At 38.7% G+C, this 21823-nt stretch overlaps 1 protein-coding gene across 1 annotated transcript; it reads left to right on the top strand.

Moving 5' to 3' along the window:
• Nucleotides 1-246: 246 nt before the first annotated feature.
• Nucleotides 247-13934, top strand: LOC109012220 (E3 ubiquitin-protein ligase RING1-like). The gene is made up of 2 exons (XM_018993753.2): nt 247-1550; nt 13581-13934. Exon 1 carries the CDS (start codon nt 375-377, stop codon nt 1518-1520), a length of 1146 nt encoding a protein of 381 aa, XP_018849298.1. The 5' UTR covers nt 247-374; the 3' UTR covers nt 1521-1550; nt 13581-13934.
• Nucleotides 13935-21823: the final 7889 nt, after the last annotated feature.

Here is a 21823-nt window from a genome sequence, read left to right as displayed (position 1 = left end):
CAGGAGTACATTGTAAATTGGGTGATAGTTGGAGAGGATAAAATGTACTTAACCCTATTAAAAAATTATTTCTCTATTTCATCCATTAAAAAGAGTGTGATATGTATATGTTTTTTTAACAAATAAAATTAAAAAATCGATGAGTGATGAGATATATTAGCTCTCCAATGTTACGGCGAGGGATTAGCGACCGGTCACCAATCCACGCTATTGGTGGTTCTAATTTCGTACCGCTATAATTATTTTACACGACCCCTCTCTTTCGGTGTTTCCCATATCTCTTACATCCTACATCCATACTGCTTCTTCCTACTCCGTTGAAAGAAAAGTCATCTCTCTCTCTCTCTCTCTCTCTGTGTTGAGTGGTTTTCGTAATGTCTTTTTCCGGCGGAAATCCCGGTGCTGGTGGTGGTGGCGCAGCGGGCAGCGCTGCAGCTGTGTCTCAGCTTTACTTCTGCCACCAATGTCACGGTATGGTGACCCTAACCCCATCTCCTGCCTTCGATCTTGCCTGTCCCAATTGCCATGGCGAGTTCCTCGAAGAACTCGAAACCCCTAACCCTAACTCTGAGCCCAACTCCAATCCCTTCTTTACTTCCTCCGATCTCCCCCTTCTCTTCTCCTCGGCCACCTCTGCCTCCTCCACCCCCTCTAATGCCGTCCCCCCCATATTCAACGATCTTTCCTCCCTCTTCGGCGTCCCCCGAACTTCCCCCTTCCAAGACCCCGAAGCCTTCAACCCATTTCTTTTCCTGCAGAACTACCTTCAAAACCTGGGCGGCAACGTTGAGGTCGTTATCAATTCTGGCGGCGACCCGGGGTTCCGTGGCGGTGTCGTTGGGCCCAATTTAAATCTTGGCGACTATTTCTTTGGCCCTGGACTCGAGCAATTGATCCAACAGCTTGCCGAGAACGATCCTAATCGATACGGCACGCCTCCGGCATCAAAATCAGCGGTCCAGGAATTACCGAACATCACGATTTCAGAGGATTTGTTGGCCTCGGATTCGTGGCAGTGCGCGGTGTGCAAGGACACGTTCGAGCTGGGCGAGGAGGCCAAGCAGATGCCGTGCAAGCACATTTACCATTCCGATTGTATTCTTCCCTGGTTGGAACTGCATAATTCTTGTCCTGTTTGTCGGCATGAGCTGCCAACCGATGATCCCGACTACGAGCAGAGGACTCTCAGTAGGTCATTATCCTCGGGGGCTGGGAATCAGAGTCAGACTTGGCCGGCTTCCGCTGTTTCTGGTGGCAGTGGTGGTGCTGGAGATATTGGGACTGCGAATCAGAGTGAGACTGTGGGTGCTGGAGAGAATCCACTGACTCCGGGGACGGTGGAGCGGAGGGTCAGGATCTCGTTGCCATTTCCATGGCCATTTAGGGCATTCGGATCACCTGCTGAGACCAGCAATAGTGGGAGTGGTAATAACAACGCAAGCAATGATGCGGAAGGGAATTCGGGGAACAGGGGGACTCAGAACTTCCAGTCGGAGACCAGACAGGAAGATCTGGATTGAGGACCAAATCGCATTGCTCTTGCTTTTGGTGTAAGCCACAAAACCTATCCCCTTCTTCTTAAACTTCTTTCCGGTTCCGCCTTTTCAACTAATAGCTTTTGCTTGTAAATACGAAGCATCGGTGAGTTGGATGGCACCCCAAGATACCTTGTGTTGCATCGGTTGTCTATTATGCGTAGCATGTGATTCTCTAATGTGAATGGTGGGGTTGAGGGTGTTAGATAAGCTTGAATTGTGAGACTTCTTGTTTTGTAAGTTCGTGTGATATTAGTCTGTTAAGGCAAACTATTTTGTGTAACCGTTTGTTTTTGCCTGATTTTGGTGTATTTGGAAATGATAATTTCAATTGTTCAAGATCAATGTGGTTCTGTTGACAACCTAATTGCAATATTCAGTGAGATAGTTTACATAAATATCATAGCTTACCATTAAGATCACATGTAGAACCAAAATGATAGATAAAACTCGAGCTTCATTGTCTTTTGAATTGCCTTTTTTTTATAAGTAATCGAAGATTTGATTAATAAATGCAAAGAGCGTAGGCCAAGTTCACAAGAAGTATACAAGAGGAACACCTAACCAGATATAGAAAAAGAGATGAGAAAATCATGAAAACACAGTCCATTAAAATATATAGAAGCTTCTCAAAGGAATAGAGTATTGAAAAATAGATTTTTATGCCCCTCTAGCCATCCAACTTCCACTCACGATCCACAAAAACTCACTCATTCCTTTCCCTACGATTAAACTATACTAGACAAGTAGGAACTATCTTCCGTTGCTACAAATTATTTCAATCTGTGGTCTGCCATATAATTCTCTAATTGGCAAAGAGGTCTACTACCCTTCTATATTTAATCCAAGCCAACTCAGCTTTACCAAAAATGTCATTCACATGGTGCAATGTAGTAAAAGGTGGTCTATATATTGAGTCCGCATCAACCTCCCCATGTTTTTTAAAACAATGAGATTTTAGCTGATTATTTCTTCAAAAGGGATGGTAAGTCCGAATATCTTTTTCTGAACCATTCACCAATCTGAACTTAACACCCAACAGGACTACACTTAACACCCAACAGAACTTGACATCTAAGCCTCATGTGGAGCAAAATGGAGCACTTTTAGTAAGGTTTAACGTATCATTGTAGTTTTGGGTTTTCGTTGTGGGTTGGTATAGATGGGGTGTTGCAATGAAGTTTTCATCGATCAGAAGCTTTTCCAGTTCAAAAAGGAAAATGATAGGTGGTGGAAAATTATAGAAAGTAGTCACCGTGGTTGGAAATATATAACTTTAGATAATGAAACTATGGGGTGGCTGGGTTCGATGGTAAGGGAATGTGCAATGTTTAGGGGTGCTCATGAGTTTTTGAGAACCTGTAGAAAAGGAGACACGGTGCTAATGGTGCGGAAGGGACATAATCACAATGGAAGTTTTATTTCTCTTTCAGAGTTTGGTCGTGATAAGAGGAGAGGTTTGATTGTTGTGCCGGAAGGGAGGAAGAGGGAGGGGTGGAAAAATTTCGGTGATGTTTTAATGGAACTCCATGCATCCTCTGCTTCGGGGAAGAGAACCAGGGCGTTTCCTGTAGTCCAAACAGGTAACTGGAGGAGGAACAGAGAAGATGGTGGTGTTGCTCCATTGTCGAAGGTAGGAGGTGAAAGATCGTACAGTGAGGTGCTGAAGGCAGTGCCTCGAGCCGTGTCAGACGTGCCCACCTCAGAGGCTATACAGAGTCATGCGGGAGATGGTAGTGGGATGTTGGAATTGAATGAGGAAAGTATTCTGTGCATGCTGGTTGGACTAGAGGAAAAAGTGGGTGCAGTATTAGAGGAAATCGTGTATTTGAAACGGTGCGTAAAAGGTAAGGCAGAGATGCAGCCTGTTCTGGGTCGGGTTACGAGCCATAATAATGGACCGAGAAACGCGGGTTCGTGGGGCCCAGGTTTGGGCCGGGGTGCGGGTCAAACTAAGGCTTGGCGAGCCTTATCTCGGGTTTCCTCCGAAATACCTGGACAGGGACCGAAACAGATTTCGGGGGAGCCGATTCATAGTCTGCCGGCACCACTACCGGCACAGAAAGTTGCACCGGCCTTCGTCGACCACCTTGGTGTGCCGGTTGAGCTATCCCGATGGGAGGGTTTGGAGGAAGGAGAGATCGAGCTGGAGATTGACGCGGTGAAGACTTCGTGTGAGGTGGATCCGCCGCTGTCTCTTGAAGTGGGACTGGGAAGTGACCAGCTTGAGCCGTGTGTGGAGGAAGGCCAAGATGCCATGCCGGTGCAGGCTATTTTGCCTGGTTTGGGATTGTCGAGTATGGAGGATTCGGAAATGCAGATGGAAGTGTCTCTTGGGCAAAAGTCAGGGGAAGATTGTTTCTTGGGAAATGAGGTTTCTAGAAATGAACCAAGCTATGGGGGGGATCGGAACTGTCGTTGCCTCCTAAGGACAGTGTAGGTGAGGAGGGGGCAGTTACTCCACTTTGTACACTTCCTCCTAGTAACCACGGGAGTTGCTCGTCTAATTGGATTTTTAAGAAGGTAGAAGAGCTTCAAGATATTTTTGGGGTTTCTTTTGGAGGCTTTGAAGAGCAATTTATGGCACTGGTTGTGGCTATTGAAGCTAGCCGATCGAAATCCGCCACAAAACAGGATAGGGAACTCAAACGTTTAATGTGTTCCATCAATTATGACGTTAAGGAAGGAAGTAGTGGAAGGGATAGGACGAAAGGGAGGGGCAAGTTAAGTTTTTTATGAAGCCCAAGATTTTATCCTGGAACATACGGGGACTTAATGATAGTAATAAACGTCTTCGTATCAAAACTTTATTGAGGATGTGGAAGGGTGATGTGGTATGTCTACAAGAAACAAAGCTGAGTCTTATAGATAGAAATATTGTGCGTAGCTTATGGGGATGTTCGCATGTGGGTTGGTCTTATTTGGCATCATTGGGAGCTTCAGGTGGAGTTTTATTAATGTGGGATAGAAGAGTGGTCGAGGTGATCGAGGAGTGTGTTGGTGAGTTCTCTGTTTCGACTTTATTTAAAAATGTGTGTGATGGATGGGAATGGGCTTTTGTAGGGTGTTATGGTCCAAACAGGAACTGTGATAGGAGAAGGTTGTGGGAGGAACTGACGGGTATATACTCATTATGGGATGTGCCGTGGTGTATGGGAAGTGATTTCAACATTACCCGTTTTCCTAGTGAACGGTCAGGGCATCATCGACATTCTAGGGCCATGGAGGATTTTTCTGAGTTCATTTTTGATCTGGATCTTATGGACCTGCCTTTGGTGGGGGGTGAATACACATGGTCTAACGGCGTGGCTTGGTCGAAGTTGGATAGATTCCTTGTCTCTCCGTCATGGGAAGCGCACTATCCAGAAGTAAGCCAAAAAAGATTAGCTCGAGTCAGCTCAGACCATTTTCCCATTATTCTAGATTGCGGGGGCATACATAGGGGTCGTCAGTACTTCAAGTTTGAGAACATGTGGCTAAATGCGAATGGTTTTGTAGACACGGTGCGTGCTTGGTGGATATCGTATCAGTTTAGTGGCACGCCAAGCTTCATTTTAGCAGCCAAGCTCAAGGCTCTAAAACAAGATCTGAAAAAATGGAACTTGGAAGTTTTTGGGCACACAGACAACCGGAAGTCTCATTTGTTGGAGGAATTGCAGGAGATAGAGGGTAGAGAACTATTGGGAGATGCATCGGAGGAGGTACTAGTGAGGAAGGGCACGGTGGTGGCAGAGTTGGAGAGGGTTTTATTGTCAGAGGAGATATCATGGCGGCAAAAATCCAGGGCTCTTTGGTTGAAAGAAGGAGATAGGTGCACAAAGTTTTTTCACAAAGTGGCTAATTCACATCGTCGAAACAATAACATTGAGTCGCTTATTTCTGGTACTCAGGTGTTATCCTCCTTTCTAGAATTAGAAAGTCATATTGTACAGTATTATGAGAATCTTCTCACCGAATCGGCAGATTGGAGGCCGAAGCTCAATGCTTTGTCCTTTGAAACAATTGATCCGCAATTTGTGAGTGTTATGGAGAGACTGTTTGATGATGAAGAGATTTTCAAAGTCATCACTGGTATGGCTAAGGATAAAGCGCAAGGACCGGATGGTTTTTCAATGGGTTTCTTCCAAACCTATTGGGATGTTGTGAAAGGGGATGTCCTGCAGGTGTTCAGTGAATTCCACACTTATCAGAAGTTTGAAAAATCCCTCAATGCGACCTTTATTACCCTCATCCCCAAGAAACATGGGGCTTCACTCATTGAGGATTTTCGTCCAATAAGTTTGGTGAGCAGTGTGTACAAAATTATTTCAAAGGTTCTTGCTAACCGGCTTAGTCCAGTGTTGGAAAAGATTATATCCAAGCCACAGAACGCTTTTATTCGTGGGAGACATATACTTGATTCGGCGCTCATAGCAAATGAGAGCCTAGATGCTAGATTGCAGGAGGGAAGTCCAGGTATTCTATGCAAGTTGGATATGGAGAAGGTTTATGATCATGTAAATTGGGAATTCCTCTTATACTTGCTTGAGAGGTGTGGCTTTGGAAATAGGTGGATTTCATGGATGAAGCATTGTATTTCAACTGCTAGATACTCAGTTTTAGTCAATGGTACTCTTGCTGGTTTTTTTGATAGCTTGAGGGGTTTGCGACAGGGAGATCCGTTATCTCCTCTCTTATTTGTCATTGTTATGGAGGCATTGAGTAGGATGGTGCAGGCTACGGTTGATGGGGGTTTTTTATCTGGGTTTAAGGTGGGAAATGGCTTGGGTGGTCCTTTTATTATCTCACATCTTCTTTTTGCAGACGACACTCTGGTATTTTGCGAAGCGGATAGTGGTCAGGTCCAAACTCTAAGAGCATTGTTACTTTGTTTTGAAGCAGTGTCAGGGCTTAAGGTGAACCTTAGCAAATCTGAGATGTTACCGGTGGGTGAGGTTCATAATATAAGAAGTCTTGCCAGTCTTTTGGATTGCAGGGTGTCCTCTTTTCCTATGAAATATTTGGGCCTTCCGTTAGGAGCATCATTCAAGAATAGAGCTATTTGGGATGAAATGGTGGAGAAGATAGAGAAAAGGCTGGCGGGATGGAAAAGGGTGTACTTATCAAAAGGGGGGCGTCTTACTCTTATGAAGAGCACACTCTCTAACATACCCACTTATTTCTTATCTCTTTTTCCTATGCCTGTAGGGGTAGCAAATAAGATTGAGAAAATTTTTAGGGCATTCTTATGGGGAGGCTTAGGGGAGGAGAAGAAATTCCACCTTGTTAGTTGGAAGACGGTTTGTGCCCCAATTGTGAATGGTGGTTTGGGTGTTTGCAACTTGCGAACCTTTAATAAAGCACTATTGGGGAAATGGCTTTGGAGATATCATCGGGAGGGGGGAGCATTGTGGAAGGAAACTGTAGATGCGAGATATGGTGTTGCATGGGGAGGGTGGGTATCCAACGAAGTGAGGGGGGGTATGGAGTGGGGTTATGGAAGTATATAAGGAACGGGTGGAAAAGTTTTAAAAAACATATTCGCTTTGAAGCCGGTGAGGGTAACCGAATCCGTTTTTGGCAGGATTTGTGGTGTGGAAATCAGATTTTGGAAAGAGTTTTTCCAGCTTTATATCGTATTGCAGCGAATAGGGAGGTTTCAGTGGTTGATGTGCGGTTATTTTCTCATGGTTCGCATCAGTGGAATATTCTATTTTATAGGGATTTTCATGATTGGGAACTAGACATGGTTACTGAATTTTTCAGCGTATTACATTCCTCGGGAACTGTTAGGTTTCAACAGGATAGTATGAAGTGGAGGTCTAAGGATCATAAGTTATGTACTGTTAAGGCGTACTATAACCTTTTGATTACTCATGACCATACTCCATTCCCTTGGAAGAACATTTGGAGATCTCGGGTGCCTTCTAAATTTGCTTTCTTTGTTTGGAACGCCGCCCTAGGGAAGATCTTGACCATCGACAATTTGAGGAAGAGAGGATGTGTGGTGATGGATTGGTGTTACATGTGCAAAAAGTATGGAGAATCGGTGGATCATCTCTTACTACATTGTGAGGTAACAAGGGTGTTGTGGGATGAGATCTTTAGGAGGGTTGATGTCGCTTGGGTAATGCCTTCGAGGGTGGTGGAATTGATGGGCTGTTGGAGGAATTTGCAGGGCTGTCGTCAAGTGGCAGCCGTATGGAAGATGATTCCGCTGTGTATCATGTGGTGTACTTGGATGGAAAGGAATGCGCGCTGTTTTGAAGACAAGGAACGCACAGTGGCGGAGCTGAAGAATTTCTTCTTTAATACTTTACTGCTTTGGTTTTCTGCTATTGTTTTAGTGGGGGATAATATTCATGACTTTTTGTCTCTAGTTCATCGCTTTTAGAATGTATTTAGGTGTTCTGTGGTATACTTCCTTTGTACATGGTTTTGGCCTTTTTCATTAATAAAATTTATCTCTTACATATCAAAAAAAAAAAAAGTCCGAATATCTTTTTCATCAAGCTCAAAGCTTTCTTGGGTGAAAGCTCTTTCTTTTGCAAAAGAAAATCCAAACCAAATGCCTCTAACTACTTTTTCATGGTTATCCACTCTACTATAGCCAAAATTACACCAAAGTTGCATTAAGATCTTTTTCGCAATCCTTTGCTCTTTCATCCTACAAATTAAGAAATCCTTGGACATCTTGCCTACAATGGAAGAATTTAGCCCTCTTGCTCTCTGCTCAATACTCTGATACACTGGCTTCCCTTCAAGAATTATGATGATGTTGGTTGGATTTGGTGGCATGGTAGGGACGCGTGCAATAAGTGAGATGTTGAACAATTTTTGGTAAGCTCTTAGCCCTCCAATTTCAATGCAAAACATCTTTGTGCAGATTTGAAAAAACCCAAAACCACACAGTTCAATGCAAAATTTAAATTTATTTGATCGGTAAATAAAATTTTTATTGATGAGAACCAGGCATAGCCCAAGTACATGGGACATATCCAAACTTTGAAAATTCGACACCCAAATGCTTTCAATTCTCACATCAATCGAGAGTCACTTGTGTTTTTGGTATCTTTGTAGAATTTGGCTCCATGTATACCACAACAATTTCAAACCTTTTGAAACTACACCCAACACATTTAAAGAAACACTCAGTTATGATCGTATACAGACAAGCCATCTAATTTAACACCTAAGTCTGACTAGTTCTCACCATAGTTTGGCAAGATTTCAACACCCAATTTCTACATACAACTTATTGTTTCAAAATTTTTTGTTTGACAAGTATTGTTTCAGAAGTTGGAAATGGAGATGTAGCCATGAAAAAGGAGAGAGTCAGAATGGATGGTAGCCATTTAGGGTACAAAGTTTTTAGAAGCAAAACCAAGACATTTGAAATTGCAATGATCGGGCTTTATCTATTTTGAAAATGGGGAACAATGGCATGAAACTCAGATTTATAAGAAAAATAGAGAGGTTAACTCCCATTGGAGGGTGTAATACCATTGTAGACTGGGCTGACTCTTTTTGCACACAACATCAATTTTCCAAAATGACATGATATTTCATGAAGTTATCCGTGATAAGAATCTTCCGTAACTAAGGAGGTTGTCAAAGCAAAAAAAAAAAAAAAAAAAAGAATGAAAGAAAGAAAAATGCTCTGAGAGTTATCTCAGTCTGCCAAATGTTCTATGAGAAGGGCTATCTTGAGATATGAGGACCTTATGAAAAGCTTGAACAATCAACGTCCCTGGCTTGGAAGGAGCCCCAAGAATATTATCTAGACCTTCAAGATATAATCTAGTAAAGGGATCAAAGAACTCAGTGAAGGTCTTCACCTCTTTGTCAGGAGATGCATTAAAAAAACTAGCATTCCATTGAGGGGAGTTGTAGGAGAAATCCAATAGTAAATTGACCATTGAAGCATTATGCGCAAGCGCCTTATGCATTTTTGTTAAAGTTTCCTTTGAGAACCCTTCTACCACATTACATCATGCCATAATCTAGTCCTAGAGCTATCACTCACCACAAGTCTAGTGAGTAGAATAAACAACCCATCCTTTGTTGATGGTTTTCCCAAACTCAATCTCATATTACCCATGTACCTCACTAAAACACCACCCACCTCGAAAGAAAATTTAGAATCCATTGTGGCTTTTCACTAGAAGTTTCCTCATGTTAATAAGCCAATGCCACTTTCTAGGTGGGCAAGATTAAAGTTTTGAACTCCCAAGCCCTCAGAAATTAGAGAACACATTGATCCAATTTACTAGGTGAAATTTGAGTTCTCCAGATAGATTGCTCCATATAAAAAGTCATGCCGTAGCTTTTCCATTCGACTGGCCATGCTAGTAGGAAGAAAAATAGGGTCAGGAAGTTCCTAAGCAAATTAGATAGTGTATTTTTAATCAAGACGATCCTATCATCTATAGAAAAATACATCCTCAGCCAACCAATTCTCAATCTTCTCAATCATACCATCCAAAATAGACATGGCCTTGAAAGAGGCTCCCAAAAGGAGGCCAAGATATTTCATAGGCATAGAGATACCATGCACACCAATATGCTAGCTAGACGATTCACGTTAGAACATTACCCACAGATTCAGTTTTGATTTAACCAATTTCACTTTCAACTCAAAACACTATCGAAGCATAGAAGGACCATCAGATCGGAGGTGGCTTGGGTTCAAGGTATCTTTATGTACACTAAGGGCCCGTTTGGATACAGAGGTGAGATGAAGTCATTTCACCTCATCTCATCTCATCTAATTTCGACTAATAATCTCATTACTATTCACAAACCATCTCATCTCATCTTATCTCACTATCCAAACGGGCCTTAAGGGGATGTTTGGGGAATAAGATGAGATGAAAATTTTGTAAATAGTAGTAAGATGGTTTGTGAGTAGTAATGAGATAGTTTGAGTTAAGTATTTATTGGATTTTGGGAAATGAGAAAAAAAAAATTGAATAAAAAATATTATAAAGTTAAAATATTGTTAGAATATAATTTTTGTTTTGGAATTTAAAAAGTTGAATTATTTTGTTTTATGTTTGAAAGTTTGGGACAGTTTTTTTTTTTTTTTTTTGATAAGTAAAAATATTGTATATATCAAAAGGAGAAACCAGTTACACTGAGTGTAAACAAGAAAACACCTTACCCAAAATGACCCAACAAGCCCCTAATGACCCAACAAGCCCATAAAAAACTAACCCAAAGTACATCAGACCCGACCCCAAACCTTGTTTCCCGTAGAACTAAAACTCTACCCGAACACCAACCCCAACACCTTGATACCTGTCTTCACAATACCCTCCCTTTAGACTTCCCTCTAGTTGACAGTTATAATGATTAGTTTGAAAAAGTTGTAATGATTAATTTGAAAGTGTTTGTGTTTGAATGATGTTGGGGAAGAAAATGAGATGAGATGAGAAGAAATTTTTTTCTAAACATTCCCTAAGATTACTGCTCCCAAAGAAAAGCCAGAGAGACATTTGCACTTAACCATCCTACATAGGGCTTGATGGAGTTATCTGCCGATGGACCGCCAAATGGAATAAATTGCTTAAGGATGGTTTTGTTGAATTTTTTTTTTGGTTACAAAAAGTAATGCTTTTGTATGAGGATCAGGAGAGTAATTTACTGCAAATGGCTTCTCATGTTTACAACTAGTCACCGGCTAGCTAAAGCTTTTATTTTGAACCATGTTAAGGGCTGGTTTGGACTTAGAGATGAGATGGTTTTAGATGAAATATGAAAGTTGAAAAATATATTGTTATAATATTATTTTTTAATATTATTATTATTTTGAGATTTGAAAAAGTTGAATTGGGATTTGAAAAAGTTTAGTTGTTTATTATATTTTGTGTGAGAATTTGGGAAAGTAGTAATGATGAGATGAGATGAGAGGAAACACTTTCTGAATCCAAACGAGGCCTAAATCTGGAAGGAATTTTTACTAGATGCTAGCTTCCACTTTTTTCTGAAGTAAACTTGTAGGCGTTCTTATTCTTAATTTTTTGTGAATTCTATTGAGACCTACTCGTACCATGACAAGTCTTATGTTAGCATTATTTTGTTATGGGCTTCCTTTTAAAGCTCTGAAACTGATTGCGATACATCGAGTGTGTAACATGTGTACTCTGCTTCAGTAGTTACACAGGAAGTAGTTCTATTGCTTAGCTCAATGGATTGAAAAATCCAGTTGATTGTTATAGACAGAAAACTTTGAATCTGTGTGACGGGCTCATATTAAGAAGTAGAAGTTAGTTAAATGTGACTGAGTTTAGTGGAATATTGTGCAGATGAGCTTAATGAGCACAACTTGTAGAAGTAGCATCTAGTTGATACCTTCCTGACATCTTTTATTGATGAAATACCTTCCTGACATCTAATGCAGATTCTTTTGTGCTGCCATAATTCTAAATGAATCTTAGATGAAGTGTGGTTGAAGTTGTGTAGTTAGTATAAACTTCTGGTTTGCATGATCTAAATGTTCATGAGCGGGTTATTTACATATTCCCATTTTCTATTACGTAATCAGGCTGATTTAATGAATTTAAAAACATGAGGTTGGTACACTTGTTTGAAAAATCTAGTGGTTGTGCATGATTGTTTGTGATTTTCTGGGCCACTAACTTTGTATGGGTGACTATCAGTGATTCTTGATTGTTTTTATATTCTAAAGGATTTGGCACATCTTCTCATGCTATATATTTACCTGACAGAAGTGAAAGACTTCACACTTTGTCTTGGTGTCTGCCATGTAAGACCGTTGGTTAAATGATTATGACCTGGATCAAAAGCAAAATGGTATTTTTGAACAGATGAGAATCGATTATCTAGTTGGACTCCACCCCCTGCCTTAAGGCATGAAGATTTTGTTGCATTGTTAAATAGTGCAATATATCATTGAGTAATTTAGTCATAGGATTGACAGAACTGATTTCTTCATCTTCACCTTTAATGTTCAAACTAGTTATTTCTTAGTTGTCATCATCCTCGTGGCTTTCATGAGATTAACGGGTTCTTTTATTGTGTCCCTCAAGCTGGTTCATATGTTTAAACTAAACAAATGGGGTGTTCTCATTAAATGAACTAGCGTCACCCTGCACATCTCAGTAGCTTGGCTAGAGTGATAATTGTGAATAAGATCTTTTACATATTTCTTACTTGGGCTAATGTTATAGAGTTTGAGGAGTATGACCAATTTATGTGAAGTGCTCTGTGGACATATCTGAATAACCAAACATGAGTGGTGTGGGCCCAAAAAGTCTTGAAAACAATATTAATCTTGGGAGTTTCCTTTGTAGAAACAATACCACCTTTTAGGGCTATAGTGGTGTTGCTTCAGGTTATTGGGTGGCCTATTATAAAATGCTAATGACTGGTATTGGTAATGGCTAACAATGTAAGCAATGAAAAATGCTTCAGGTCACATTTAAATTGTTGTGAAGATTTTAAGGCCGGACTACAAATCTTGTCAAATGAAATCATATTGTGACTTCCTTGGGGTTTACTCTGCAGGGGTGGGTCCGAAGGGCCCTGCCTTGGAGAGGTTCCTCGACAAAAAAAAAAAAGAAAAATCATATTGTGTCCTGATATTTGATTACAAGACTACTCCCATGAATGCAATGTTGCCACCATTTACATCAAATGTATTGTTTGGACTTGATGCAATGTTCATATGATCGGGAAATGTTTACTTCAGTATTGGATGATAGTGGCGCAGAGGGTCAATTTATTCTAATTTAATTTTGTACAGATCTGGGTCTGTGCATGTATTTGTCTGCAATCTTTTTTACTATCTTTGGGGCAATCTGATAGACTTGATTGGTTTGAATGATGATAGCAGTCTCTTTGCTCAATTTTTTTTGTTTTTTGTTTTCTTTTTGCTCAAGTTGTTGTATGTTGCTTTTCTAGTGTTGTTACCTTTTACTTTTATAGTTCTGCTGTTGAGCAAGACTTTCATGGCTTTTAATGCGTGTTTAGTACACGTTGCTGTGTTGCAATAATCTAGTGAGTTCTCAATTAAAAGGGTTTCATCTTTGTTCCTTTTGGCAGGTATCAAAACTGGTCTTGAACTCTGAATCTGCAAGCATTGCTGAACATAAAAAGGATCTTACATTTTAATGATTAGTGACAGCTGCATTTTAAGTAATTGTTTTGCCACAATAATCATAGGTAAATGCCAATCTCTCCAATGTTCAGAGTTCCTTACAGATTTCATAAATTTACAACAAGATGTTTATGTTCAGCGATGTTTGCATGTTGTATACTTCATAGCATTTTCGGATCGATCCATACTTTTTCGAATGTTATTTTGCCATGGAATGTTTTTATACCAAGAGAATCAACCTCTATATGATGTTTTGCAATGTCGTGTGGAATTCAGAAATATGGTATTTTGTTTTGTCCTATGTTGCTTTTGTACGCACGAGCAGAGTCATGACCATGGTCAATGCTGGAGCATTGATCTAAGATCGGGGTGATTTGAGCTGGCTAGGAACATTGTCTACGAGGACAGCATTTTTAGTGGAATATGCCTTGTTTAAATTCAATAATCAAGAAGTTCTAATTGGCACATTCGGGATGCCAACATGTATTTGAGCCCTCTATTGAGGGCATGTTTGGATGTTTAAAGTATCTTAAAATTTTGTGAATAGTAATGAAATGATTTGAGTGAAGATGTTTTATTGAATTTTAGGAAATGAGAGTGCAAAAGTTGAATAAAAATATTTTTTTAAATAAGTATTGTATTGGAGTTTGTAAGAGTGAATAGATAAAGTTAAAAAGTTGTTTAAATATTTTTTTTATTGTGAAATTTGTAAAAATTGTATTGAAGTTGGTAAAAGTTGTATTGATCTTTGTGTTTAGGTAATGATTAGGTGATGATTAAATAAAAAGTTAAAAATTTGAAATAGAGAAGTATCTTGTGTTTGAGTGATGTTTGCAAATAATGTGTTGATAAATTTTGAGAATGTTTGGTGTTTTGGTACCCCCAGTACATCTTACATGCATATAGTATCACTAAATGAAAGATTTTGTATGTCCAATTTGAACTGATCTCAACGGATCCCTCGTTACTGCCAGAGGAGAAGAATAGGTAGGAATGATAGGATTGGAACTCGAAGTTGTGCTACATCCTTGCCCTGTTTAGAGAATCCTTATTAGGATTGTTCATCCTTTTCTCGGCCCGATCGAGAACTCGGAAAACTTGATTCTGGTTCCGGATTGTAAAACCTGGGCATACCCAGTCTGGGTACTAGGTTTACAACTCAGTACCTGTTTTTTTTTTTTTTCAACCACTTTTAGAAACAGAACGGAATTATTGTCCTACCTTGGGCAACCGATTACTGTACTATACTGACCTCTTTGTCCTCTGATTAATGGGCAAACGAGGATGGTAAACATGACCATTCAGGGCTCACCATAATGTCGTTAGCTTTATGCGGCACGTGTCGAGCTTCAATTGGTCAACACAAGACGATGTCTGTCTTTGAGGGTAGATGAAAAGTAATGCGGATTTCAGGAAGAGGGTTTGTCCTGTTATTAACAGGCAGGATTAGAGGGAGACGGAAGGGAATAGCTTGGGAAGTTGAGATTTTAATAAAGAAGAGAGTATTTTATAAAGTCACTTGGTTGGTAGATCACCCGCCAATAAAAATCTCAGCTCTTGCTTGGAAAATAAGTGAGAAGATTGCCTGTCACTTATTCTCTCTTTGTTCGAAGGTGATTAGGTTAGGGACTTCATATATATTGACTTAGAGCCTACGACTAGCTGATAACACGGCTTCAAACTCATTTAAAAAAAAACCGTTCGTTCTAGATATACTTGAATTCTCGGACCGGAACTCGGATGAATAGTCATAATCCTTGCCTTGTTTTCACTTTCGGTTCCTCCATTGATATAAAATTTCTCGTTTCCTTTTGGTCTTTATTGATTGTTTTAATGGTGGATTTTACTTTTTTTTCAAAAAAATTACAGAGGATTTATACATTCTAAAATTGTAAATATCATTTATCTATTTGATTTAATTTCAATTGAAACTAACATTTTTCTTCTAAAATAAAAGGAAATGTTCGAAGCGAGAATCCATCATATTATATAAGAAAACCATTTTTTGCTTGCACCCATTTAATCTTGCAACCAGATGTGCTGTAAATGAGGTTTTTACATTCTGACCCTTTCATCATGACTAAAATCCATTCATCGTGACTAAAATGTATTCATCCATACATAATTAAAAAGATTTACAAAAAAATTAAATGAGATTCTTACACTGCTTAGAAAAAAAAAAAAAAAAATCTTACACCCCTTAGTATATGAGGTTCCAAAGATAATTTATGGAGAGAGATGGGACTAGCTAGAATCTTTCTTATAAAATTATTGATCTTTTCAGAGGTGGATTAGGGTTGGCCATGTGAGCATTTATTAGTCTATAACATCATGTTTCTTTTGGGCCTAACATGAATTTCTTATCAGATTAAACACTTCACGTCGTAGAGCTAGGGAAAAAAAAAAAAAAGATGGGCTCTCATTCCAAAAGAGTTTATTAAGGAGATTAAACTCTTACCTAGGCCCTTGTTTATTTTTACAGATGAAATTATATAAATTGATATTAAAGTTAAAAATTAAATAAAATATTATAAATTTTTTTTTTAATATTATTTTTATTTTGAGATTTAAAAACGTTGAATTGTTTATTTTATTTTGTATGGAAATTTAAAAAGGTTGTAATTATTAGATAAGATGAGATGATCAGTTGAGAAGAATTGTAAAAACAAACGAGGCCTTGACTCTAAATACAGCTAACTTGATTGTATACTCGATGCTAAAGCAAGGTTAGAGGCACTATCCTAAAATCACAAAATACTCATTCTATTATTTTCCTTCATTTCCCTCCCATACAAACAATTTTTTCTTTTTTAGAAAGCCAATCAAATCCACCTCTTTAAAAACTAGCTTGTACAGAAATAAGAAAAAATCTTGGGAGAAGCTACTGTTTGGCTGCATCCATTGCACACATGATGTGGCATCATCCAAACTACACATCTCCCACACATCATCCAAACTGGGCTGAGAGATAGAGAGAGAGAGAGAGAGAGAGAGAGAGAGCTAATGGGGCTAGAATCGGGCGAGACAGAGAGACCGAGAGAGAGGTGGAGGGCTTGGCTGGTTTGGAGGTGCTTGGGGAGGAGTCGCGGTGGTTAGGGGAGCTGCTCGGTGGGGCTAGAACTGACGCACGGCGGCGATATGGCCGTCAATGGCCCCGATCTCGTGTGAAACCCATTTTATGGGTAGTTTGCATGTGTGCGACGGAGAGGGAGAGGGAGGTGCGTGGTGGCTGGGTCTACGAGAGGTGGTCGCCGATGTGAGGTGGTGGAGGTGCGGTGGCCGCGTATGGCAACGCAAGTGGAGAGAAATGGGTGAAACCCATTTCGGTTGGGTTACTGCAGGAGAGAGAGCTACGCGTGGGAGAGATCGGTGGTACCTGGTTTGGTCGCCGGCGTGAGGGGGAGTCGTCGATGAGGCTAGACGGCGCAAGGCGGCGCCGGGCTGGGCTGGGCTAAAGGTGAATCGGGCATGGGGAGAATCGGGCCAGAGGAGAGAGAGAGAGAGAGAGAGAGAGAGAGAGAGAGAGAGAGAGAGAGAGAGAGAGAGAGAGAGAGAGAGAGAGAGAGAGAGAGAAACAAAAAAAAAACAGAAGTAGCCACGTAGTGTGTGCAATGTGTGCACAGCTACAGTAACTGCTCTATAGTACTACTCTAGAAATAATAAGAGAAGAGATCGTAAACCCATGTTTGGATGCAATAGTTTCCCTTTAATAGGGTATATTTTGATCTATAATAAAAGTTTTTCTTCATCTTCATTCCAAACATACAAAACTCCTCGTCTCACTATATTTCATATATTAATTAAAAAAATTATTATTTTAGTAAAACTATTATCTCAATATATTATATAAATTTTATAAATATTATTATTTAAACTTGTTTTTAAGGTGTGACCACATTTATACAAAAACCTATAAAACTCTCTATTTCATCTATAAAACCTCTATACCACACACCATCCATATGGCATAATTTGATTTGAAAGATAAATTTTAAAAACTTTAAAATAAAGTTTTTTTTTTTTTTACTATATATTTTCACTATTTATGAAAAACTTCCCAACTTTTCTCATCCAAACATGAGGTGTGCATATGGATCAGCTTTTATATGGTCTAGATTGGAAATCCAAGAATCTTGATAACCAATACACTTTAAGTAGAAGGATAATCGGATCCGGGTATCTGCCCTACAATTAGACGGATACCGAATTCGGTTAACAGATAAACAAAATAAGCTAAATATGTATTTAAAAATGAAAAGAATTTGATTACCGTACATACTAAAGAAAAGGTAACTCTAAAATAATGATCGTTCCATTTGAGGAGTTTTTCACCTTTCTCTTTTCGGATTATGATCACTCTCCATAGGAATTAACGGCTTCGAAGCATATGTAATGACCTGAAAAAAACTCAACAGAAGGAATTTTTTTAGACCTTAGAAACGCCATGAAATCATAGGATGGTTTCATGAATCGAGCGATCGATTAGGTTTTAGTCCATTAGCATAGTCGAATTATGATTCGCTATGGCGACAAATTGCCTTTTTGGTTTATTTGAGGCACTTGGGAGTTGAAAAAATAAATTGCACAATTAGACTCATATGAGGTTTTAAGATTTTATGGTGTAATAGAAAGCTTCAAATTTTTTGGATGAAAATTAGGCCAACCGGAGAGCGGCATGTGGCACCTAGACCAAACAACCATCACATTGCCATGTAGAATGTCCAAATCAGCCTATGATCACTAGGAAATCTTTTTGCACACAGGGGACCATCACAACCCTCTATTTAAAGCACATTTTACACTTTTCTAGAGGAATACAAAGGTGTAAGGTGGATGGAGTGAAAACCAATCAAACACACATGGCTACTTACACATTTCACTATTCCAACCACTCAAGTACAACCATGGCTAGCCAACAAGTGGGTTTGAAACCCGAATGAAATGCCAAAATTTTGTGAGGGAACCGAAACCCAAATCCTTGAAGGGTAACGAAATCCCCAAAATTTTCCAAACCCTATTAGCTACTCAATTTTGACTTTGTTTCTTTCATTGGTTTAAACCATTTCTACAAGCAACCATCCACTCATGTACTTTCTCTTACACCCTCATCCACTCCCTTACACCATGATACACTCATTTGATCAACCCAATTAGGTGTGGACTTGAAACCCTAAGTGAAACCCTAACTAAACTCGAAATCATGCCAATCAAATTGGTGGCTTTTTCTTCCAACTGAAAGACCCTCACCCCCTTGGCTCTTCACACAAACTGTAACAGCCTGCCAGAAATTCAATGGATGAATTTCTTTAGGCTTTAGGAACTTTGTGAAAATTCTAAAAATGTTTCATAAATCGCACAGGTTTTAGTCTATCAACATAGTTAGTTTTACTACTCACTATGGTACCAAAACGCGATTTTATTTATTTGAGGTACTTGAGAGTATAAGAATGAGAAACGGTCTGTGCCAATAGTCTCAGATGAATATTTAGGAATCAAGTTTTATGATCATACCACCTAAGCTAAACACTATTCCATCCAACCATCCAATTTGTACCAAACCAAAGAGGGTTTCGACCCTAGAAAAATCCTAAATATTTGGAATCCAATTGAAACCAAAAAATCTTAGTAAAAACTGAAACCCCAAATGGTCTCCCCAAACCCCAAAAGTTTGCCTCCAAACCCTGATTGAAATCGGTTGTAGCCTAGTGTTGAATCACTTGATTAAATCACTTCGACATGCTACTAACCACTCAAATTTATGTTATTACATCTTTATTTATTATTTTATAACTTGGTGATTTTATTGGGCTAAGATGGGCTTGTTAGAAACCCAAACTACAAACCAAACCCTATTGAAATCCCAAAGTAGGCCCATTCGGTTTAGGCCCACGAAATTGCACCACCAAGGCAAGGCTTGTGGAGTAAGTTTCCCCTGTCATGGGTGTCTTTTCACTATCCAAGTCAATCCCAAATAGTGGTTGATGGGAAGGCCAAAAGCTACCTCACCACCACCTTTCACATGGAAGTTACCTTGGTTGAAAACCATGCAATGTTGCCCACTGTGTTTACCCACAGTTTTGGCTAACACTACATCCAAAGTGTCTTTTACACATCTCCTATCACCACTCTAGATGAATAAGTTTTGTCCTTATCCATTTCACTAGCTTTTGATCACTTTTGAGACCTTTCCTTGGAGAGGAAATCAGAGGAGCTCTCGAACAATTTTTCTGGCCTACCTTGCTCGACTTTTTCAAAATTTTTTTTAAGTGTTCTCTCATGAAGTACCCTTTACATAAGTTGTTTCTCTATGAATCTAGTTTCTATTGGTATGTTTTGTGTAAATGTTCATGGTCATTTGATGGTGAAAAGTTTGTTTAAGAATAAAGAGGTCATTTGGGGTGACAAACTGGATAGTGTGTGACTTTTTGATTTTTTTTATGGTGTCCTTGACAAGATCTTGGTCTGATCTTTTTATGGTTTATATTTAAAACACTAATATACAAGTTTGATGAAAATTCATTGCATGTTATAAGTTTTTTATGGGAGTTTTGCATAGGTCTAAAAAGTTGAAAATTGGGAGTAGGTTCTGTTTCTGATAAGCTTAGGTCTTTTGTTGTGAAAACAAGCTCCAATGGCTTTGATATTCACATATGATATTCCTAGGACTTCGAACTACATGTTAGAATGTTATTGTGAGGATGTTTGGTGTTGATTTTAATGATATGAATATTTATGCGTGGAAAGGTCCGAATAGGTCTTGTTTTTAAGGTTCACAGGTAGATCTATATTTTTATGCAAGTTTATCCATGTGATCTTAGGTTTGATATTTAGATCTTTTCCAGGACTTGATTATTAAGAATATTATGTTGTTCATTTATGATTTATTTCATGAGAGGTTTCAGATCTAAAGGTTTGACCAAAACCAAACCACATAGCATTCGATTTTAATGAAACGGTGAAAACTGATTATGTTAAGTTTGATTTTGTGACTTTTTGTGGTTTTGGATTGATGACTCAAAGCACGATGGTTCTTAGGAATGTGATATGAATGTATTGAGAGTATGCTATTGAAATTTCGGATTCCTTGTGGTTGTTTTGAAAAGAGATAAACCTTGAACATCAATGGTTGTTCTTAAGGTTAAATACTTGAAGTTTTATATTGAAGAATTTGTGATTTTTGTGATGTAAGTTTTGTTGATTGTTCTAGTGTGTATTTTTATATGTTGCATATTTCGGCTTTAGCATGAAATATAGGGTTTGAAAGAATTGCAACAAAAATCAAGAGTTTTAGCCTATACATGTTTCACCCTATGTATGTTTGACCTAGTTGTGTTATGTTTTAAATTTTGTAATTAGATATTTGGATTTATGATAAAATTTACATGTTCTCGTGTAAAATTTGATGAGTTTTGGAGTTAGGATGTGAAATCCTTAAGTTATAGATAAAATTGTCATTTTCTCATATGTAAAGGGGTAAAATGATAATTTTACTCTAAGTCAGTATTTTTATATTTCTAAGTTGCTAGTGAGGAGTTTCTATTTTTTAGAAATCTCTTCTTACAATTTTTCGGTTATTCATGCTTTAATTCGTCACGCTACGCGCATTGTAAGTTTCTAACTTACTGTCATAATAATTGTGTATATGTTGGTAAGAGTACAGTTGTTCCTGTTCTTATGTTTTTAAATGTGTCATGCTATACCATGTCACTACATGTATGTTTATTACATATTTTATCATGTCATGAAACGTATCTATGTTACACACTTTACTATGTCACGAAATGTATATCTATTATACATTATATTATGTCATGAAATGTATATCTGTTACACATTATTCTATGTCACAAAATTTTTATCTGTTATACATTATACTATGTCACAAAATTTTTATCTATTACACATTATATCATGTCACGAAATGTCTATCTGTTATATGTTATGTTATGTCACGAAATGTTATCTATTGCATGTTGCTGCATGTCACAAAATGTTCATTTGTTTTACATTATGCCATGTCATTCATTTTACATACCTATCACGTTACATTATATCAGGTCTCTGTCCTATCTTTACATATCACGTCATATCTCGAGTACAAAGTGTGTCTCAAAAACAATTTTCACATCACGTCATGTCTTAAGTATCTCATTGATAATTCACACACGGTATTTCAAGCGTAATCATT

This window comes from Juglans regia, chromosome 15, assembly GCF_001411555.2.
Source record: "Juglans regia cultivar Chandler chromosome 15, Walnut 2.0, whole genome shotgun sequence".
Lineage (NCBI taxonomy): Eukaryota > Viridiplantae > Streptophyta > Magnoliopsida > Fagales > Juglandaceae > Juglans > Juglans regia.
This window is presented reverse-complemented; position numbering and strand designations above follow the sequence as displayed.

Bases quoted from the DNA above. Each gene is read 5' to 3' on its own strand.
- LOC109012220 (XM_018993753.2), top strand. From the start codon at position 375: ATGTCTTTTTCCGGCGGAAATCCCGGTGCTGGTGGTGGTGGCGCAGCG.